Source organism: Ambystoma mexicanum, chromosome 3p, assembly GCF_040938575.1.
Source record: "Ambystoma mexicanum isolate Mex_15411 chromosome 3p, UKY_AmexF1_1, whole genome shotgun sequence".
NCBI classification, from domain to species: Eukaryota; Metazoa; Chordata; class Amphibia; order Caudata; family Ambystomatidae; genus Ambystoma; species Ambystoma mexicanum.
Genome location: NC_090925.1, coordinates 394,558,593 through 394,582,403, shown reverse-complemented (window position 1 = coordinate 394,582,403; position 23,811 = coordinate 394,558,593). Strand labels below are relative to the sequence as shown.

The 23,811-nt window shown below is 51.7% G+C and overlaps 1 protein-coding gene across 1 annotated transcript in view; it reads left to right on the top strand.

Moving 5' to 3' along the window:
- VAPB (VAMP associated protein B and C) overlaps window positions 1-23,811 on the top strand; it is a 478,035-nt gene that overhangs the window by 390,262 nt on the left and 63,962 nt on the right. Inside the window, exon 5 of the mRNA XM_069651069.1 lies at window positions 4,358-4,534. Within this exon, the coding sequence (XP_069507170.1) occupies window positions 4,358-4,534 (177 nt within the window). The remainder of the gene's footprint in view (window positions 1-4,357; window positions 4,535-23,811) is intronic.

The following is a 23,811-nucleotide window of genomic DNA, read 5'->3' as shown; positions in this document are numbered from 1 at the left end:
GAATTGGCGCAGTCCCGCTGTGTGAGACTACACAAGTGATAGGCCTGGCTGGTCAGTCACAAGATGGGTAATTGTGAGCTATTCAAGGTTTCAGTTATAAATAGTTTTTTAGATCACATCAGTTTTTAAATAGGCGTTCTTTAAAAAGGCAATTTGTTGCAACAAGGTAAATATACTTTGAAATGACTTTCCAGAAGCAAAACAAGTTAGTGGATAATCGTTGGATATGCTTTTTACACAATTTCTACACCCTGAGGTGACATCAATCACAAGGACAGTAATGCCATTTATATATCACACTAGTTATACTTTGCAGATTCAGAGGTTGCAGAAAGTTTAGGAAAGGGAAAAAGGTTAAACCGTTTTGCAGTATTTGTGAGGACAACCAAATCTCCAATTAAATCCTAGCTACGCCTTTCCCAGCAGTAACGGTATACAACGAGCTACCACCTATGAGGGACAAACAGTATCAAAGTCAATGGACTAGAAGAGACTTCAGGGAGCCAGGACAGCCAGTCATTTGGGACAGTCTATGGATCTGATGCACTTCTTAGATCAAAGTTAGAGAGTCTCTAGAAAAATCACTTGTAGGGTAACAAGCTGTTAAGCCTGTGACAAGAGAGTTTAAATAAACTCTAAAATGTAAGCCAATGCAATTCCCAACTGAGAAGAGTGCGGCTACAAGGCAATAAGGTAAGTACTACAGCGATGCAGACCCTTGTTCCTGAGCCACAGTCGTGGGGACGAGAGGATGACATCTGGAGGGCTCCTGTGTCGGTACGTGGGAGGTCGTCGGCAGCTACGGGCTCTTTTCGGTTCGGCGCCACTTCTCGGTTTCAGAACTTAGCAAACAGCACCGTTGTGGATCTTGGACACCGGTTGGACTCTCTTTGCACCCCCGGTCCTACACTCTGAGGGGGGCTCTGGATCTGGAGGTCCTGCTTCTCGAGGGTCCTTGGGGAGTCAGATTCGTTCTGCGGCAGATGTTGTACTAGATAAGACACTCGACCCCTGGCATTGGGCTTCCGAAGCAGAGAGGTACAGCAAGTCTGGGATTGTGGTCCAGTGGAGTACGCCTCAGGGTTAGTTGGTCCCACTAACCCAAGGGGGAGTGTCATGATTCTTACCCCCGGGCATCCGGACCAGGTCCATCTGTCCCGGGAGCAGGCATCCAGATACTTGGGAAAAACCCAGCAGCCCCGGCTAAGGGCTATCTGGGTACAGTCCTGGCGCCATAGGCGCCAGACTCATAGAAGGGGTTAGTCCTGGCTCATTTGCTTTCACTTACCTCATGCAGACCATGCTTCTCAGCATTCAAGCCAATGTGAAGTCTGAAGGGGGACTACTTTATTTCAAAGACTATTTTCTTACTCGGGTGTGGTCTTGGGAACTTCTTACCTGGGACTACTTTGAAGGCTATTTAAACCACGCCCGAAGAGTAGCTCACGCTTCGCGTTATTCTGCATCCTGCAGCGTAACGCTCACCGTGCCTGCAAGCCAGCATCCAGTCTTCTGCCACGCCCGCCTCGAGTCTGGAGCTCCTAGAAAAAAGGGAGAAAGATGGAAAAATGTTAGAACAAGAACAATACTTATTCCTCACCTGATTCTGGATCCATCGTGCCTTCGAATAGGAAGAAAGACGTTATTTGATGCGCATCGCCTGCTGCAATGCCGCGCTATACTCACCAGCCTTCGCAGCACCTCCACGATCCACCTGTCTTCATCATTTCTTTGCCAAACTCCGGCACCTAAGGGGAATAAAGAACAGCAAGGTGAGCCGAGAGAATAAGCCAATATTCGTCACCACAATAGACTTACCTGATTTTACCGCCGGAGGCATTCTTCATCTCCACGGGCCGGCACAGCCTCCATTCATCTTCGCCGAACTACGGCACCTAAGGGGAACAAAAGGACAGCCAGGTGAGCCGAAAGAACAAACCAAGGGAATCTTTCACCATAATAGACTTACCTGATTTGACCGCCAGAGGTATTATTCCTCAAAACGCCATATTGTCTGACTCTGCACCGGTAAGTAGGGAGAAAGCAACAGATTACATACAGGTGTCATTTACCGGACAGTGTTGCATAATACAGACACTTACCTGAACTTTACCAGCCGCACAAGGCAATCTTCTCTAGGGTCAAGCTGCAAGGAATCGGACAAGAGTGAAAGTCAGACATTTTGAACTCTTACGAACTATATACTTACGGCTCCTCGCCAGGAACCTCAGAGTCAATATTGTTCTGGAACTCTCCAATTCCTTCGGACCAGTGAAGTAACTGGTTATCCACGTGCCCCTGCATTGTACGCAGGATGGAGAGTTCATCCTTTAATAACCTAAGGTGAGAATATAAAAAGAGACATCGGAGGTGATTAGAGGGGAGAACAGTGGGGGAGGGGGGGTTAATCACTCAAATCCACAGGTGGCTAATTCCCTTTCTCCACTTTCAGGAGAATACTTCTTCGGGTCAAGCAGACGAGATTAGGTGGGCCGGTCCAGTCTGTCATATCTGCACTACGCGTCACGTGGGTGGAAACCGCAGCTGTCCAGTTCAAATCGACACCCCTGTGGGAGCCAGGTGAGCGTAACAGGGAGAAGTCGTTCCGTCCGGAGCTTCTCTGTCGAGGTGAAAAGAGTTCAGCACAGCAGCAGGCCTTCACTGGGCAATTCAAAGGTCCAGGAGGTTGCAGCAAGCTTTGTTCACGGTTTCTTCGTCTGGCGTTTCTCCCAGTGGTCAACTCTGCCTGTAGTCCCAAAACCCTCGCCTTTTAAACAGGTTTCTTCCATTCATGCACAGCCAGGCTTTCAAACACACAGCAAGGTGCAGCCAATCAGGACTGGTTGCATGCAGGCATTCCTAGAGACAAAGGGCATGGGAGTTTCGGGACTCTCCCTCACATCAGGCCTTACAGACACACTGGAGCCAGGGGCGGGCTTCAGAGCTGAAGGCCGCCAAAGGCAAGACGAACAAAGGGCTCAAATCTCAACGCATAGAGTAGAAACCAAGAAAGGCCTCACAAACAGAAAATGACGAAAAAAGACGGAGGCCATTTTGACAAAATGGGTGCTGTCTGCAGCTGTGGCTTCAGCCTGTGGTACAAAAGCACAAGGGTAAGAAAAAGTAAACTACTGCCACCAGCCATTTAAAGTAGTGAGGGTAACATAAAAATGTTAAATGAGAGAGTAGGATAAGGGGCTACTAAGTAACTCCCAGCACCCCACATAAAATGGTGTGTGCTGGACCTACAAAGAGAACAGGTAAGTAAAGTCAATTTCACTTTACTGTTCTTGGAAACTGTAGTTCACCCAAGAAAGGGTATTTAAACCTTAGGAGAAATCCAAAGGATTTTTCAGTGACACTGCACTGAAGGTGCTGTGTGCCACTATACAAAAGGCAGATGCCTATAGAGTTTATCAGACTCCAAAAAAGTGAAAAGATAAAATCCAAATCGGGTAAAAACAGATGAGTGAGAAAAAGGTCCCACTCACTCAGCAGTTAAAGTCCCAAGTCCAGCGGAAGAGCTGGGGGTCTCTAAGGTTGAAGGGAATTGGCACGGAAATGAGAATTCTCCATAACCTCTAAATGGAACTCCTGTCAGTCTGTTCGCAGCATCACTCACCCAAAAACTATTTGTTCCCTTTTTATTGCCTCACACTTTCTCCCTCAAAACACTACCTACTGCACAGTCCTGTCCAGCCAAAGTCCTTGGCTTAGTCATGCATGTAGACACCATGAAGCACATCTACTCAGACACCCCTGACAACACAGTGCATTGCCACCCAACCAATGAACAACCTAGATGGGATCACTTAAGGAACCACTGCTATAAAAATGCAACCCACTTAGACACCCGACATCTTTTTATGCATTTACTGGGCAGGTAAATGGTAAAAAAAAAAGCTTTGAGCCTACTGTATGACCTCAGGTGTTACAGCAGTTCTCCACATGCTCTCAACTTCTTACTTTCCAAGAGTAAATATCACTCGCCAATGGAAAATGCTTATTTTGTGGCCAGCGATATGGTGTTCTTTTGAGTCCCAGTAGTGAGGCATCAATTGTTTCAATTTCTAATATTTTTCAAACTTTCCAGCATTGAGAGTTCATTGTGAGGGGTATTTAGGCTTGTGTACTTGGAATGCTGCTTTCAAATAAAGGGTTTTTTCAAATTTGCTATGTTTGTCTACAATAGAAGACCAATCTGACATTGCAGACTCACTATGTGGTGGGTGGAAATGTATTGCAATTTTGTTACACAATTCTGTTAACTATGTTGATGAGTTTGGTGTTTTTTCGGCACCTCTTGTGCTATGACCGTTCCCACCCTAAGATCTTTCCTTCATTTTATTTTTGACAGCATGATGTAGAAATAAATAAAATCACATCTACAACTGCGGTAAAGACGGAATCTTCGTCAATGTCCAAATCTGTAAGCTCTAATTTGGATGACACTGAAGTTAAAAAAAATACAGACGAGTATAGAAGGCTCCAGCTCGAAGTTCAGAGGTTACTGGATGAAAACAAACGTTTTAAGGTAAAACGCTTCTGTCTTGACTGGGTGGAGGGCTTAAACTTGGAGAAACATGAGGTCCTTAAAGCATTTTTTTTTAAGTGTTAACCTAGCCCTCTGCTGTGTCACTGAGCCTCGTATGTGGACAATCTTAATTTTAAAAAAGTGGTAATTGCTTTATTATAACCTGAATATTTCACTGCAGTATTTTGTTTTTCTGCTAATTATTTTTTCTTCCAATTTCATTTCTGTTGTGGCAAGAAAATAAAAAGTCCCATTTCACGTCTTGGTTTAGTCTAAACCACACTGCTCGAAACCTTCACAGATTTAGGAAGTTATTTGAGACTTGTTGCTGTGTGTGCTAAATGGTTCTATACATCATTCTAGCAGGACCCTCCTACTTCCTATGTATCTAACAGATTAATATAGCATACAAATAGCTAGAAAACAAGTGAGTGCTGTTCAGTTAATGGAGAAATATGGGATTTGTGCAGGTGGGCCAAAGTGGCTTTGGGGAGTGGAAGTGCTGTGGGGGTGAGGCAATATGGCTCCAAGAAACGTACTGTAGAGCAGGGCCTCCAAGGGCCTCCCGAAAATGAATGAGAAGGGGCAGTTTGTGCATTAGCATGTTATTCCAGAGTCAGTTGCTTTACATAAGCTATATCTGTACAGACCTTGCAAATTCTTAAAAATCCCACTAGACCTGCAGGGCGGGTTCCTAGGTGACTGACAAAATATTTACCCCAGTGCTTTTTCTAAAATTGTGCATGTCGCCATAAACACACTTCATATTGGGTGCAATGCTGTCAGGCATGCACAGTGAAACTTGTATTTGCCATTTACTGCAAACAGTGTTTGCAGTAAATTAATAATGTGTGTCTAAAATTCTCATGCTTGCCAGCAAGGTAGAGTATCATGCAAATTGTACTTGCCCTTCCTAAAGTACCTCCCATGTATAGAGCCTTTGTGCTTGGGTTTCAAGTGTCCCCACAGGTTTCTGAATTATCTAATAACTTGTGAGGTACACACTTGTTAGTGTTTTTTAAAACACAGTTTGAACATTTTATTTCATATATTTTTCATTCATTATCATCCACATAAGTTAATTCACTTAGTGATCTATTTTGTTCCACAAATATTAGTATTACACAAGTTGTTTCACTTAGTGTATTCCTTTGTTACTTTGATTGTGACTTTTCTGGTGATTAGTACGTTATTTCTTTTTTTGATCAAACATTTTATTGAATTTTCATACAAGGTTAAATAGACATTACAACAACTGGGAGAGCGTATAAGAAGCTCTCCAAACATTCACAACTAACCGCAAAGATAGGGAAAAGAAAAAGAAGGGGTCATTGTAAAACCAGAGCAAACGCCTATGGCGTGTATTGGCACAATAGTCTCTGCACAGTTGACACGTATTCAGACTCGGGTCATCTGGTAGGGGAGGGACACGTCACCGATAGTCCTCTCGTTTCTGCCAGATCCTCTTTGCTTTTTCAGGGCAGCCTCTCGCAGAGTAAACTCTGTACTCCATTGCAATACAAATGTCTATATCCGTGGCCCATTGTTCGAGGGTGGGTGCCACCTCCGAGCCCCATAATTGTGCTATGTTCCTCTTCGTTACTGCTGTGGCAGTTGACATGAATAGTTTTTGGTAGAATTTTTGACAGTTCATTGCAACATGCTTGCCAGTAGTGTTGAATATGCTCGCACGCCCATAAAATATGGAAGACGGTACCTTCTTCACGTTTACAGCGCAGACAGTTTGAGTCCGATATCCTGCCCCAGTGGAAGAGTGTCACTCTTGGGTAGTAGACTCGGTGGAGGATTTTAAGCTGTATGAGTCTAAATCTAGATGAGATCGCCATCTCCCAGGGGTACATCAGAGTGGTTATCCACTCCTCCGCCTGGATTACCCCCACCTCCCGCTCCCATTTGGCCTTTAGACTTGCCAGTTCAGTTGTGGCGAAAGAGGTGATGGCGTTATACATGACGGAGGTGCTTTATGTTCAATTCGTTCAGAAACTACATTGCGTTCCATCAGTGTGTATTCAGGCATATCGCACATGGCAGGAAGGTGGGTTAACAGTGTGTGGTTTAACTGTGTATAGTGGTATTGTTCTGTGGGGGGAGAGGGAAGCGGGATACCAATGTGTCAAATGGAATCACTTCTCCCTCTCGTATCACATCTCCAATTTTTGCTATCCCATGCAGTGTCCAATTGGGCCATCTGGGGAGTTTGCTTGCTTCTGGGAGGTTCCTGTTATTCCACAGCGGTTGTATGGGTGTTAGTTTGTTCCACCCAACCCATATATTTGTGTGTTTCTGCCCAAACTCTTGGTATGTGTGAGAGCATGGTTGGAGGGGTCGCTCGGCCCACTTCTCGATATAGGTGTTCCAAGGGAGGTTTGGTGGAGTCGCTTGTGATTATCGCTCTAATATGTGGTAATGTTGTGTCCCAGTGCAGCATGTCATTCACAATCGCCATTTGGCTGGCCCAGTAGTATGTTTGTAGTCTGGGGAGGCCTATACCACCCTCCCATATCTATCTTTGGAGCGTGGCAAGTGCTATGCATGGGTGTCCTCCACTCCATAGCAGTTTTCGAAGGATACAGTCAAATTTGTGGAATTCATGCCATGGGACATGTAGTGGGGCATTTTGCAGTATATACAAGAAGCGCGTGAGGGCCATCATTTTGAAGAGGGCTGCTCTGCCAAGTAGGGTTAATGGTAAGGAGACCCAGTGTTGGACATCTTCAGCGATCCGTGTTATGATCGGGTACAGGTTTGTGGGTCTTTTGTAATTTGTATACCCAGGTATCTGAATTGTCAGTTCAATATGGTAAGGGCAGTTTATTGGTATTGTTTCGCTCACCTTACCCAGTGAGAATAGTATGGGCTTAGTCAAGTTAACACGTAGTCCGCTAAAGGAACCGTATCTTTCAAACAAGCGTGTCACTACGGCACAGGAGTTAATCGGGTCTTTTCAATATATCAGCAGGTCGTCTGCATACAATGAGACTCCATCTTCCCAGTCATCTGCCCAGTGAAAGCCACTCCACGTCTCCGTGGTACGCAGAAGTACTGCGAGGGGTTCAGTCGCTAGGGCAAAGATCATTTCCGGCAAGGGGCAGCCCTGTCTGGTTCCTCTACCTAGTAGAAAGGGGTCTGAATTCCAGCCGTTCACCCTCACCCAAAAGTGAGGCCCAAAGCCCATGCAGTGCATTATTTCCCAAATCGCCTCCCAATAGACTGAGTCAAATGCTTTCAAAGTCAATGGCTAATAGGGCGAGGGGGCTCTGGAGGGTGCCTCTTCTCTCCAGGGCTGAGTGTAGTCTATGGAGATTCATGCGGGTTGATCTTTGTGGCATGAAGCCGCATTGATCTGGATGAATTGGAGACGGGATGACCTGTTGTAATCGGTCTGCTAGAACCTTCGCAAGGATCTTGGTTTCGCTGTTTGAGAGAGATGGGTCTGTAGGAGGTACATTTGTCGGGGGTGGGGGGTTTGCCTGCTTTGGGAATCACTATTATGGTGGCTTCTCTAAGGTCGGGGGCTAGAAAGCCCTGGTCACGAGCACTTTGGTACATGCGTAACATATGTGGGGCTAGCTCCCCTGGGCCTATCTTCTTCCACAGTTCCACTGGCAAGCCGTTTGGGCCTGGAGTCTTCCCTGATTGAAACCCTGACATGGCTGCCACGATTTCTTCTTCTGAGATCTCTTTTTCGAGGAGTTCCCGTTCTTCAGGATGGGGAGAGTGACTTCCGCTAGAATGGTATTCTCTGCAGGGGAGACAGGTGTTTTGTAGAGGTCAGCATAGAAGGTGGCAAAGCCACCCGCTATTTCCTGATCTGTTAGCAGGGGGTCAGAGTCTTCCGGGCTGTCTAATTTGACTGTGCCCCTCGTCCCTCCGCTCCAACCAGGCGAGCAACTTGCTGGCCTCGACACTGGTCTCATAAACCCTAGCGTGCATTGCTGTGTTCTTGTCTGCCGTTATCTAGGGCTTCTGAGCGAGCAAGAGTGCCCGTTGTGTTTTGGGCCGATCCTGCGACAGATGGTACTCTTCCGCATGTTTTACCTGTCTCTCGGCCTCGTGTAGCTTAGCAAGGTGTGCCTTTTTATGGGCAGTGGTCCAGGAGATTATTTCTCCTCTCAACACTGACTTGTACGCTTCCCATAGCACTCCTGGGTCTTCTACTGTTCCTGTGTTTGTTTCAAAGTAGGATTTTGTGGCTCTTTGGATTCCTTCCACTAGATCCGGGAAGCCCAGGTAGTAGTTATTGAGACGCCACTGCGGAGGAGGGGGGGGTGGGGGGGGAGTCTGTCTGGAGGTGAGATCGAACGACGGGGGGGGGGGAGTGATCCGAGATTCCCCTAGGGAGTAGGCATGCCCTGTTAGCCTTGTGTATGTCCACCAGAGGGAGAAAAAAGTAGTATAATCTCGAAAGCGAGGCATGTGCTCCACAGTGGAAGGAGTATTCCCTGCTATCTGGGTACAGCTCTCTGCAAACATCCCATAGGCCCAAGGCAGTGGCAAAGGTGGCCAGCTTGGTGCGTATGCTGGGGTTTCTGCTTCGCACTGGTGTGCGGTCCATTTCTATGTCCATGACCTCGTCACCTCCCATAATCATGTCAGATGTGTCCCTGGTGATCAGGGGGTGAGATAGTGAGCAATGGGGTTAGCAGGGTCGGTGGCGCATACATTGCCAGCATTGCAATGGGTTGTTCCCATAGCTTCCCCGTGATATATACATTTCTGATGTTTGTTAATCTGCTTAGAATCACATGCTGTGCATAGGTCCGACATCCAGTGGTCACTGCGGAGTATTGCATTTTGTTTTTCGTAGTCGAAAAGGGACGTCGACAAGGCGTGTCTGAAACACTATCCCTATAGTGACGTGCGTTGTACCCACAATCCCTCACGCGTCGAGGTCCCTCAGATTGTTTTTTTCCGCCCAGCTACTGGTCGCCTTTGCGCGGAGCTCCTCGAGAGACATTGCAGATTTCATCTCCTCGACCTTTGGTCGTTTTCCTATTTAATATAGAACATATCGATCCCTCCCTCGACGCTGTTGTGAAGCTGTCTCCGCCGAGCAAGATCTTCGACGGAGGGCACGAGCGGAGGAGATACTTCGGCGTTGCCGAACACGTGGCCTGGCCTCGCAGGCCATTTACAGTAGGGAGAGTGGGGTCGTGGGACATCTCTGGTTCTTTTCTGAGAATGCCTTTCCTTTTCCCCTTCCTTTCCCTTGGGGTCGTTATCACAATTTATTGCCTCGGCTATGGAGAGGACACCCTTTAGGTTTTGCCCGCTTTGCAAGGGCAAGTTTACTTGGAAGGACAAGCATTCACGGTGTAACCGCTGCTTGCCCCTCGATCACAAAGAGGAGGGTTGCACGGCTTGTCGGCTTCTTAAGCCAAAGACTCTAAAAGACCGTAGGGTCAAGAGGTGGGCGGCCTACGCTATGTCGAAGGCCGATGCTTCACCCACCGTTGCTACCACCGACAGTGACGAGGAACGTGATAACACGACCTCCGCTACGGAAGTCGAAAACCCCCCTAAAGAACGCTCACGCGCTTCGTCATCTGTCCCCGGCCCCGACGGGTTCGGCTCACGCCCTGCTTATGGGGATGAACACCCCGGCGACATGGACGCACACAAGACCACACATAAGCACACAACCCATGGCTCTTCGTCAAAGGCGAAGAGGGCATCAGCGCCCAAGGAGACGCAGGTTCCACCGGCAGCCCCCTCGGACCGTTCGGGTTCGAAGCCCCTCTCGCAACCGCAGCCGCGACCAGCGACTGGGCTTTCGGCAAATAAGGGCGCCGCCCCCAAATCATCGGCCGGCGCGCATCAGCAGAAAGCGCATGCCGCCGTACAGCGATCGACACCCGTAATGTCGAAACCACAGCCCTCCGCTGACAAACGAGTCGCTGAGAGCTTGGCGAGGATCGTGGTAGCAGACGCCCACAAGCGTACGCCGAAAGACACGTCGAGCGCTACGCAGAGGTCGAAAGACACGCCGAAAAAGCCAGAAGAAATACAGGGACTACCCCCTTCAGTCGAGGGGACCCCCATCACACCTGAAGGCTTTTCGGAGGGCGACGGGACACTTTCCTCGACGTTGTGGGAGAGGTCGAGCCGTTTTCAGCTACAGGACACTATTTTTCCACCGCTAGACCGCTCAGGGGTACCCCATGAAACCATGTAAAGGCTCCATCTCTGCAATGAAAGAATGGAGAGGTTTATGAATACCCAGAACCCTCCCACTCCCAAGAGAACAAGAGAAGGGCCTCAGGAGGACCCCAGGGCCAAAATTCCGAGACTAGTCAATCCCCAGGACACAGCCTCAGACTTCCATAGTGTGTATGACCTCACTGGGGAGGAACATTACTTTGAGGAGGAGGATTTTATGGACGATGAAGAGGGACGGAACCAGGAGGAAGGTCTGGAAGACATCCCAGACTTGGTAGGAGAAGGCTTCGGAGAAGATCCAGAAGAAGGACCTTCTCACCCCTGGCAATCCCCATCAATATATTCAGACACTGATGTCCTGAACCTAAATCCTCCTGACAATTCACCTGTTAGAAACACATCTCCCATTGACGATCAGCCCACATTCAATGCCCTGTTGCGCAGAGCAGCAGCACATTTCGAACTGGACACTGGGGAGCGCTCTCCTGAATTAGACTTTGTGGAAAGAGTAATTAAGGAGAAACCCCCGGTCAGTCAGACCATTCCCCTCGCTTCAGTGAAGAGAAGAATCATCCCTTCGCTGTCCACACCCGCACTAATCAGAGGGGTTAATCCTAGAATTGAAAAACTTTTCACTCCTTCACCCTCAGACCCGCTGTACATCAGGGGACATTCCATTCCGGATTCCCTGGTAGTAACCAATACAAGGAAGAGGGCAGGGGTACCACTTTCCACCAGTGAGGCACCACCTGACAAGGAGGGCAAGAGGTTATATGCCCTTGCAAAAAGAGTTACATCCTCGGCTGCCTTTTCGGCAAGAATTGCGAACAACAATTCTTTGCTCGCTAGCTATGCGGACGCGCAGTGGGCCAAACTGCGCAAAGACGCCGAAGAAGCGCCGGAACCACTACGTACACGCCTGCTAACAACTATTGGCGAAGGAACCCAGGTCAACCAGAGTATTGTAAAGAACTCTCTGGATGCTGCAGAGACAGCGGGACGTTCCCTGGTTCAGGGAATACTCCTAAAACGCCACGTATGGCTGCGCAACTCAGGGTTCAAACCGGAGACACAGGCGTCTTTAATAAATAAACCTGTTGAAGACTCAAACCTCTTTGGGAAAGCGGTGGATGAGGCTCTGGAGAGGGCTAAAAAAGAGTTCGATACTATCAAAACTCTTGACCAAATCTCTAAGCCCTCTACCAGACGCGGCTATGGCAACAAACGCTTTTTTTCGTGGCCAACGCCAACAGCAAAACCAGCAGCAACAGTACCCTGCCACCAATTTCCAGACCAATAGTGGGCAGTACAGCCAAAGAGGACAGCGCCGGGGCAAAGGAAGAGGTCGGGGGTCCACCTCCAGAGGCTCCCAAGCCCCCAACAACACCAAGTGACGCGAAGATTCGTGTCCCCTCCCATGCAACACCGGTCGGGGGCCGGATAACATCCTTTCCTCCAGCATGGGAGGGTATAACGTCAGACCGCTGGGTACTTTCCACCGTAGCCCACGGATGCTGCATCGAATTCAACAGTTCCCCAACATACAAACCCCCGAGGGGACGACGCATGACACCGGAACATCTTGCCATCCTTCTCCAAGAAGTACAACAGCTGCTGGAAAAAGGAGCCATAGAGGTCGTGCCTCTATCTCAGGTAACGGAAGGTATTTATTCAGTGTACTTCCTTGTACCCAAAAAGGATCTAACCATGCGCCCTGTATTAGATCTGCGCCCAGCGAACAGGTTTATCAAACCCCAAAAGTTTCGTATGGTGACCTTACAGGAAGTGATCCCACTGCTTTCACAGGGAGATTACATGACATTGGACATGAAAGATGCATACTTTCATATTTTAATGTTGCCAGCGCACAGAAAATACCTCAGGTTCATGATAGAGGGCAAATACTACCAGTTCAGAGTGCTACCCTTCGGCATAGCATCAGCACCAAGGGTATTCACGAAGGTGCTGGCAGTGGCAGCGGCCCACCTGCGCAGGTTGTCCATCCCAGTCTACCCTTACCTCGACGACTGGCTCATAACAGGCGATTCTTACGAAACATGCTTCTCCAATACCCAAAAGACTGTAGACCTTTTGTTCCAGTTGGGCTTCTCCATCAACGAAAAGAAGTCCAGCCTAGACCCCAGCCAAATCAAACAATTCCTAGGGGCTCTAATTCAAACAAAGGACGGCCTCGTCTTCCCCTCCAAAGAGAGGGTCCAAAACATGCTGTTTCAGATCCCTCAATATGTGACCGGTCGAGAGGTGACGGTACGCAAAGCAATGCGCTTGCTAGGCATGATGGCGTCGTGTATTTATTTGGTACCTCATGCGCCTGCGCATGCGCCCAATGCAAGAGTGGCTCAACAGCCAGTGGTGCCAGGCCAGCGGACTATGGGACGATCTAGTGGTGGTCTCGCAGGCCTTGGTTCTCTCGCTACGGTGGTGGACAAAGGAAAACCTGGGAAAAGGGAAATCCTTTGCCACACCCGCGGCGGAAGCCACTCTAACCACAGACGCATCACTCACAGGATGGGGGGGCTCACCTATCCCATCAGACTGCTCACGGAGTGTGGACTCCGAACGTAGCATCCAAACACATCAATCTACTGGAGCTACTAGCGGTGTTCAAGGCGCTAAAAGCCTTCCAGGAAACACCTACAAGGCAGGACAGTGATGGTCCTGACAGACAGCACCACAGCCATGTATTATATCAACAAGCAGGGGGGAACCCACTCTCCAGGACTGTCCAAACTGGCCCAATATATATGGAAGTGGGCTCTCAGACAAGACATGTTCCTACTGTCACAACATGTACCAGGGGAACTCAATCTGCTGGCAGACAAACTCAGCAGAGATTTCCCCCTGCCTGAAGAGTACGAATGGCGACTGCACGAAGACATCGTCTTCGATGTCTTCACACAATGGGGATTCCAGGGGAACGGTCTGTCGATACAATGGTCAGGGAAATTTGTTTCTCCAGCATGGGGTCTGGCATGGATTCACATGCTCATGAATATTCCCCGTCGTCAGGCTGGGAATCCTCGGTAAAGAAAAAAACCAGTATCAGTTTCGTTTCTGATCTGTCTTTCGTAGTAATAACCAATCACTGGTCTCTGCGTCATACTGACCACAGCCAATGACTGCCCTCTACCTAAGCACCGCCTCTGGCAGCCATCTTCAGATTTTTACCGCACGTTCATGTGTTGGGATCCTCGTGCTATTGCTCTCGAGCGTTAGTGCTATTCTTTTCACGTTTTTTCTCAAAAACTTCGTTTTTTCGGTCAAAAGAGCCTCAAGCTCCACCGATTCTCCATCCGATCAACGGGGACCCGTGTCGGATTCGTCTGCGCCCCTCAAGGGTGAAGATTTCGTTGAGCTACGCTTTTGGAGGACTCCAGAAGTTTCTCAGGCCCGGTCATGGCCCAGGAGAAGGGGAGCTAGACGCCCGGAAAGCTGTTCAGGGTCTGCCCTGGATGCCAGCTGCAGAACGTCTTCAAGGAGGACGAACACTCTTTTTGTCTTTACTGCCTACATGAGGACAAGACGCACGTGGAGAAGGACTGTGCGTTTTGCGGCAACATGTCGGAGCGGACCATGAAGGACCGCCATCAACGTCTCGCCAACTGGCTGGAAGGGAAGAGCCCGTTCGGCGAGAAGAAGAGGAAGAAAGCCGAGCGGTCTTCTAAGACCTTTGAGGACGCCCCGGCGACGGGGGTCCAACATAAGGCCAAGCACCGCGAGTCCGCTGGCACCGGGAGCGCCGAACGGTCGGGCTCTACGGGCGCCAGGCAGGGCGCACCCTCCCCGGCACCATCAACCACGAGCCAACGCTCTGGGTCGGGTAAGAGGAAGGCCGAGCACCCGGCGAAGCTCCTGGAGAGGCCCCGGTCGAGCTCGAAGGCGGAGGGGGAGCGAGGCAGTGTTCCCCCCCCCCCCCCCCCCTCAACGATAAGGCGGTGAGCGCACCTAAGTGTCATGATCTCTGCTTCCAAGAGGTCAGGACTTGCCCAACTCCCTTGGAAGCAGACCCATAACCCAGGTTCCGAGCGCCAGCCGGTCCCAATTGGGACCTTTTGGACTCTGTTCTGGCGCCGGTGGCGCCAGGCTCATAAATGTGCCCAGTCCCAGCGCTGGAAGCGCCGGGCTCATAATGCTTGGGTGGACTTACCTGCGGCAGACCATGCTGCTTACTTACCTGCCAGTTGAGCCTCTGATCCTCTTCTGTTCGGGACTACTTTTCCTGTTGGGTGGGGCAGGAGCCACTCCCTAGGTTCAGAACCCTGGAACTCTTCTGGAAAGCAGGGACTCTTTTCTTTCCTAGGCGTGGCTGTGGAAGGAGACATCTAAGCACTACAGGAGGCTATTTAAACCACACCCGATGGATGAATCTTGCTTTGTGTTATTCTGCATCCTCTGCAGCAGAACGCTCATCGTGTCTTCTGCATCTGATCCTGGGCCTAAGGAAAAAGGCTTCCATCCTGAATCCAGTCTTCAGCAACACCTATAAAGACAAGAAAGAACAGGTTAGCATTACGGTCTTCAGTGACAGCGCTCCTTTTACCTGATCCATCGGCTGTCATCAACGCCTCGCACTGCATTCCGGCATCTGAAAGACAAAAGCTTACCAATTCTGCACACGCTCCGGAGGCCTTCAGCGCTGCATCCCGCATCTGAAAACAAGGTGCGTTTAAAGACTTTGGGGAACTTAAATACTCATGAGCCATTACTCCTTTCACATCTAACCCAGTGGGTATCCGGGCACCCTGCAGCCACTCCGAACTTATACCTGCAAAGGAAAAAGACAGTTAGAGCGCGCCGTGAAGCAGGCAGCAAGTGCTTACTTACGTGCTTCAAGGCGCTTTTATTCATCACACGGGCTCCATCTTCGTCATCGCCGGAACCCTGCAAAACAAGATACAACATTACTAAAGACTTTTAAAGACATTTGAATTACTCGAAACTTACCGTGCGTGAAGAAAACGACGGACAGCAGTCCTCTGAAGTCAAGAGGCCTGCTTCCCTTATCCAGTGAGGAAACTGGTTTCAGCACCCTGCTCCGAAGCAGATGGAGAGCACGGCGTTCACTTACCTAAGGTGAGCGCGTTAACCTTTGGGGTCCTACAGGAGAAGAGAAAGGGAAGAAGAGAGAGACATTCAATAACCCAGTTCATTAATCCCATATTTTCTATCTGCAGACACCTTACCCTTCAAGTCAGACATACAGTGCACAGGGGTCCAGCCCAAAGAGCCAGCCGTGTGTTACACATCACCTTAGAAGATACGGTATACGCCCAGTCAAGACCGGCGCCTCTACGGGAATCAGGTGAGCGTTACACTAAGGTGGTGAAGGCCTTAATCCATCCGGCCAAGCCCTCTATCGAAACTGTCGCGGCAGCCCTGGCTCAGCCTGTGGAGGCTACACCAGTGGTGGCGACCTCGGGGCTCAGTCTCCCTGCCACCTCGGAGGGAGTCCTCTTTTGTGCCCATCGATAGGACCCCCGTGAAATCCCCCGTGGGGAAGAAAAAGGGGGGGCAGGGCGTCGTCGTAGATTCGGCCTCAACCTTGGAGGAGGAGCTGGTCGAAGTCTTAAGCCACGGCCTCGGCGTGGAAGAAGACCGGCCCGTCGGGATGGATCCTGACGCAGGTGACAACGACATCGTCGAGGGTACCGACGGGGCCCCTGATCGCCGTCGGATTCCCCTCTGCCAGCGCCGCGAGACAACTCGGCGGCCATTTTGTTGGCTATACAGTCCTTATGCTCAGAGATAAGGACGAGACTACCGTTGCCGACGGAACCTCTCCCGTCGGGGGACCCAGAACCGGGACCTTCTGGTGTTCCCCCTACCAAGAAAAGAAGGATCCACCCTCTGCCTCCTTTTCAGCCGTCGCGCCCCTTCCAGCCCTCCTCCCCGTCCACCCGAGGGGATGATACGGGGACTGACACGGCAGCGACGGGTACGGACGACGAGGTATACGACGAGGATGTACCGTCGTCGCCTCCCACCAGGGCTTCTCCGCCCGACGAGATTGGATCGTTCCACTCCATGATCACCAGGGCATCCGAGCTTTTCCAACTCTGCCCTGAGGAGAAGAAGGAAGGTTTCCTTTATCAGCGGCGCGAGGCCAAGAGGAAGACTGTCCTCTCAGTGCCTCTATTGGACGACATTTGGGATGAGGGCCTCACCCTCCTCAAGAACCCTTCCACGACGCCAGCTAGAAGAGACCGGTACGAGAAGAAGTACACGGCCCCCCTGTGCCTCGGGGCGCAGCCTACCCCGGACTCCGTCGTCTCCGCGGCAGCCAGGAAAAAAGCGGGGGGGGGGGGTGCGGCCTCCACATCCCCACCGGACGGCGAGGGAAAGAAATTGGACGCTATGGGACGCAGAGTCATCTCGTCGCGACGACGATTAAAGCGGCCAACGCCTTGGCTATCGTGGCCCGCTACGACGGGGAGCTCTGGTACAAACTGGCTCCCCTGCTGGACTTCTTGCCGGACGACAAGAGGACAGAGGCCCTGGAGATCCTGCAGGAAGGTGAGGTGGCTTCGACCACGCCATTACCGTTGCGACGGACACCGCCGACACTGGGTTCCGCCAGTTGGGCAACGGCGTTTGCCTTAGGCGGCGTGGATGGCTCAAGGCTACGGACTTCCGAGACCAGAGTCCTGGACATGCCCTTCGATGGGAACAACCTGTTTGGGAAAACAGTGGACGATTCCCTTCAGGCCATTAAAGCGGACACCGAGACGGCCCGGGCCCTTGGAGTTCTGCAACGACGACGGACGCCCTTTCGGAGCAGCGGAGGCAAGGGCCCTCCAAAAGTTCCGGGGGCGGTTTCTCCACCTACCGTCAAGCGGCCCGCTCGTCGGCTCAGGAGGCCTACAGAGGACGAGGCAAGTTTGGCGGACCCCGCCGTCGTCGCCAAGGACAAGGCGGCAAAGCCTCGTCGAAGCAGGATTGAACCGGCCGTGGGGTCGGGCTCCCACCGAAGCACCCCGGTGGGAGGCCGGCTGGCGAGCTTTGTCAGCGTGTGGGAGTCCATCTCCACCGACCGTTGGGTGCTGGACGCCTTGGCCCGGGGCCACGCGCTCGAGTTTCAAAGAAGGAGTCCGCGCGTCCCCCCCGTGGCCAGGAAAGAACTTCACGTCCCTCAACTTCTCCTGGAGGTAAAGGCGATGCTCAGGAAGGGCGCCATCGAACTCGTCCCAAAGAGGCTTCGGGGCTCTGGAGTTTACTCGAGATACTTCCTCGTGAAGAAGACGGGGGGATGGCGCCCCATCCTGGACCTGCGACGTCTGAACAAGTTCATCAAGGCGCAAAAGTTCCGGATGGTCACCCTCCAGCACGTCCTGGGTCAGCTGGAGGAAGGAGACTTCCTGTCGTTGGATTTGGAGGATGCCTACTTCCATATTCCCATCCTAAAGGGGCACCGAAAATTCCTCAGGTTTGTGGTCCAAGGGCGTCACTACCAGTTCAAAGCCCTCCCCTTCGGACTACGGTCGGCACCCAGGGTATTCACCAAGTGCCTTGCACCGGTGGCGGCGCAGCTGCGCCGCGAGGGGATCCACGTCTACCCCTACCTGGACGACTGGCTCATCCGAGCCAAGACTAGGGAGCTCGCAGTGGTTCACACGGCAAGGACCGTCCAACTTCTCACGGACCTGGGATTCTCCGTGAACTACGCCAAGTCCCACCTGGTACCCGCGCAAAACGCACTGTTTCTGGGAGCGAAGCTCGACACAGTGTCCCTTCTGGCCTCCCCGTCGGAGGAAAGGACCAGGTCCATCCTGGGCAAGGTACAGCGGATGTTGGTTTCCGATGCGGCCAAGGTGAGGTCCATCAAGTCCCTCCTCGGAATGATGTCGTCTTGCATCTACCTCATTCCCATGTGCAGGCTCCGGATTGGCCCGTTGCAGGAGTTCCTGGACGCGCGCTGGATCCAAACGACGGGCGGCTTTGAGGAGAGGATCACACTCGACGAGAGTTTCCGCCGAGCGGTCCGGTGGTGGGGCATCCGCGCGCATCTGACGCCGGGCATGGACTTCCAGACCCCAGACCACCAGGAGACAGTGACCACGGATGCCTCCCTGGAAGGGTGGGGAGCGCCACCGAAAATCTGCACGCGAGAGGCCTTTGGCTCCCGACGGAGAAGTCCCTCCATATCAACGTCCTGGAGCTCCGTGCAGTGTTCTGGGCCCTCAGGTCCTTCCTTCCGTCCCTCAAGGGCAAGGTGGTGAGGATCTTCACCGACAACACCACCACCATCTTTTACATCAGGAAACAGGGCGGAACCAGGTCCCCAGCACTGTCCAAGGAGGCGCAGGACCTGTGGCATTGGGCCGTCGCCCACGGGATGTTTCTGGTGCCGTTTCATCTGGCAGGGATAAAAAACACCATCGCCGACTCACTCAGCAGGGAGCTGCGCTCGTGCCACGAGTGGGAACTACGGCAGGATCTAGTGGATCGCCTCTTCAGACGGTGGGGCACACCCCAGATCGACCTGTTCGCGACGGCGACGAACTCCAAGTGCAGGAGGTTCGCCAGCAGGTTTCCCCAGGCGTGGAGCATGGGCGATGCTTTCTTGTTCCCCTGGGAGGGCCTGTTCCTCTACGCGTTCCCTCCTTTGCCACTGCTAATCCGGCTCGTCAACCAGCTCAAGAGGTCACGGTGCAGGATGATCCTCGTCGCACCTGCGTGGCCGAGGCAGATATGGTTCCCGGACCCTCTGGACTTGTCAGCGTCCCCGCCAATCAAGCTGCCGGTGGACTCGGATCTACTCTCCAGGGAAGGAGGCGCCATCCTCCACCACGACCCGAAATCGCTGAACTTGCAGGCCTGGCTCCTGCAGCGCTAGAGTTTGGAGGATACGACATACCGGCCGACTGCAGAGAGGTTCTTGCAAAGGCCAGGGCGTCCTCGACTCTTAAATGCTACGGACACAAATGGAAGAGGTTCTCTGTCTGGTGCCACGCACAGAAGATTAACCCTCTACGGATTACGGCTCCCCAGGTACTGCCGTACCTGCTGACGCTGGCCAAAGCTGGACTGGCACACGCGTCCATCAAGATTCATCTTGCTGCGATCTCCCGATACACCAGAACCACGGGCCGGACGTCCTTGTGGTCTCATCGTCTGGTGAAAGAGTTCATGAAGGGGCTGTTCAGATCGTTCCCGCCGGTGAAGGCTCCGGCCCCGGCGTGGGAGCTCAACGTGGTGCTGACCAAGCTCATGGGACCTCCGTTCGAGCCTCTGCACTCGGCCCCGTTGAAGTTTCTGTTGTGGAAAACAGCGTTTCTTGTGGCCATCACCTCCGCATGACGGGTGGGAGAGATCCAGGCCCCTTCCTGCAAGGCCCAGTACTTGACTTTTCACGACACGAGGGTAGTGCTCAGGACGCACCCCTCCTTCATGCCCAAGGTACCGTCGGACTTCCATCTCAACGAACCCTTGGTGTTGCCTGTGTTCTTCCCGTCGCCTTCGTCGCCGGCTGAGAGGACTTTGCACTCGCTGGATGTGGCTAGAGCGCTGAAGTTCTACGTGGACCGCACGAAGTGTTTTCGGAAGACGTCACAACTCTTTGAACTTTGGACCTGTCAATCAGGGGAAGGCTCTCTCGAAAGCTTCCATTTCCAGATGGCTCTCCGGCTGTATCATGTACTGTCATCGGTTGGCAAACCGACCGCTGCCTGGCCGTCCGAGAGCCCATTCCACCAGAGCGATCGCAGCTACCACGGCGTTCCTTTCTGGTGTGCCCCTGCTGGACATATGCAGGGCTGCTACGTCGAGGTCGACGCACACCTTCACGAAATTCTACTGCGTCGATCGGGATTCCAGGGAGGAGTCCAGGGTCGGCCAAGCAGTGCTGCGCAACCTGTTCGCCTGAGGTGAGCCTGGTGAGGAGGTAAGATGCTTAATGTTGAGCCTTTGCCACCTCCCGTGGTTGTGCATGTGTGTACTGCTATGTATTCTTTATTCATGAGCATGTGAATCCATGCCAGACCCCATGCTGGAGAAGGAACAAGTTACTTACCTGTAACTGTTGTTCTCCAGCATGGGTCTGGCATGGATTCACATGCGAACCCTCCCGCCTACCCCTCTGCGGCTCTTCACTTGGTCATACTGCCACTTCACGTGCTTCCAAATCTGAAGATGGCTGCCAGAGGCGGTGCTTAGGTAGAGGGCAGTCATTGGCTGTGGTCAGTATGACGCAGAGACCAGTGATTGGTTATTACTACGAAAGACAGATCAGAAACGAAACTGATACTGGTTTTTTCTTTACCGAGGATTCCCAGCCTGACGACGGGGAATATTCATGAGCATGTGAATCCATGCCAGACCCATGCTGGAGAACAACAGTTACAGGTAAGTAACTTGTCCCTTTTCTCTACTGTTCCTTCTCATAACCCACCGCCAACTCCGGGTACTGCTCGCTAGTCTATGCACAGCATGTGATTCTAAGCAGATTAACAAACATCAGAAGACAATGCATTACTTACCGTAAAAGCATTTCTGATGGTTGTATCTGCTTAGATTCACATGCGCCCACCCTTCCTCCCCGCTCAGATGGAAGGAACATAGACTTCCTTTATATCTCTCTTTTCTGTACTCACTCACGTCTAGAAGGCTCCCTCAGGGCAGAAAAATACAAACAGAGGGACCTCGACGCGTGAGGGATTGTGGGTACAACGCACGTCACTATAGGGATAGTGTTTCAGACACGCCTTGTCGACGTCCCTTTTCGACTACGAAAAACAAAATGCAATACTCCGCAGTGACCACTGGATGTCGGACCTATGCACAGCATGTGAATCTAAGCAGATATTTATCCAGCGTCACTCAGGACACAGGTGGCAGATGACAATGCATTACTTACCGTAAAAGCATTTCTGATGGTTGTATCTGCTTAGATTCACATGCTGTGCATAGGTCCGACATCCAGTGGTCACTGCGGAGTATTGCATTTTGTTTTTCGTAGTCGAAAAGGGGACGTCGACAAGGCATGTCTGTAACACTATCCCTATAGTGACGTGCGTTGTACCCACAATCCCTCACGCGTCGAGGTCCCTCAGATTGTTTTTTTCCGCCCAGTATATGGTCGCCTTACGCGGAGCTCCTAGAGAGACATTGCTAAACAATTACTACGGACCTCGGTCCTTAATATATACTTATTGTTAAAAGATCCCTCCCCTCGACGTTGGCTGTGAAGCTGTTTCTCCGCCGAGCAAGTTTTCGACGGAGGGGAAGAGACGGAGGAGATCCTTCGGCGCTGCCGAACACGTGGCCAGGCCTCGCCGGCCAACATACAGTAGGGAGAGTGGGGGTTTCGAACTTTTACCTTCTCGTCGAGAATGTCTTTCTTTCTCCCCTATCTTTCCCTTGGGGTTGTTATCACCAGTTTTTATTGCCTCATCTATGGAGAGGACACCTTTTAAGTTTTGCCCACGCTGTAGGGGCAAATACACTTGGAAGGACAAACACAAGCTCTGTAATCGTTGCTTGCCCCTCGATCATAAAGAGGACAGCTGTGCGGCCTGTAAGTTCTTGAAACCAAGAACTCTTAAAGAACGGAAAGTTAAGAGGTGGGCGGACTACGCTATGTCGAAGTCCGTTTCCTCACCCGCCGCCGCTGTTACAGAAAGTGACGAGGAGGGTTATAACTCGACGTCCGTTACGGAAGTCATTAACCCCCAGAAGGAGCGCTCGCGCTCCTCGACGTCCGTCCCCGGCCCCGACGGGCTCGGCTCACGCCCTGCTTATGGGGATGAACACCCCGGCGCCAAGAACGCACACAGACCCCATAGGCCTAAGCACACAACCCACGGCTCTTCTTCGTCCAGGACGAAGGATCCACCAGCACCGAAGGGGACGCAGGGCACTCCGGCGTCGACCTCAGACCGCAAGGGTCTCAAGCCCCACCCGCAAACGCAGCCGCGACCAGCGATTGGGCTTTCATCCAACACGGGCGCTACCTCAAAAACATCCGACGTAACGCTCCATAGAGCGGCCGTCGAAAAACAACGCGCAACGCAGGCAACGCCGACTCCAGAACCCTCGACTGACGAACTCGTCGTCGAGAGTCTGGCGAGAATTGTTTCCGAGGACAAACGTAAGCGGACGACGAAACAGACGTCGAATACGGCACCCAAGGAAATAGAAACGCCGAAAAAGCACAAGAGTAGCCAGGAACTGCCCCATCCATCTAAAGGCACTTCTGAACTACCGGAGGGCTTTTCTGAGGGCGACGGAAACCTTTCGTCGACGACGTGGGAGCGTTCGAAGCGTTTTGAAGGTGAAAACACTGATTTTTCCCCCCTCTAGACTATTCAGGGGTTCCCCATGAGACCATGGAAAGACTCCATTCTTGTATGGAAAAGATGGAGAGGTTTTTGGATAGCCAAAACCCACCCACACCCAAAAGACCAAGAGAATGGACCCAGGATGACCCTAGGGTCAAGATTCCTAGGCTGTTTCCCCCTTCTACAGATGCATATGACCACACTGAAGAGGAGCAATACCCCCAGGAAGATGAGGAGTGTTTAGGTGGAGAGGAAGAACTTGAGGAGGAGAGGTTTGAGGAAGACCCTTACACTAGCGCAGGAGCTTTTGAAGAAGATACAGCTACCTCACGGCCCTGGCACTCCCCATCAGTGCACTCAGACCCTGATGTCTTTCACCCTTCTCCTCCCAAGGACTCACCTATAGGAACACCTCCCCCATAGATGACCAGCCTTCACTTAATGCACAATTGCACAAGGCAGCAGCGCATTTTCAAATAGAAACAGGGGAGACTCTTCCGGACATAGACTTTGTAGAAAAAGTTATTAAAGAAAAAGCCCCGGTCAGTCAGTCCATTCCGCTCCTGGCCTCCATAAAGAGAAGAATAACTCCTTCCCTTTCCAATCCGGCCTTAGTCAGAGGGGGTCAACCTTCGGATAGAAAAGCTCTTCAGCCCCTCGTCTTCTGACCCTTTGTACATCAGGGGACATTCTATTCCGGACTCTCTGGTAGTGACTAACACAAGAAAGGGAGCGGGGGGTACCACTATCTACTAGTGAGGCACCACCTGACAAAGAGGGCAAGAAGCTCTATGCACTGGG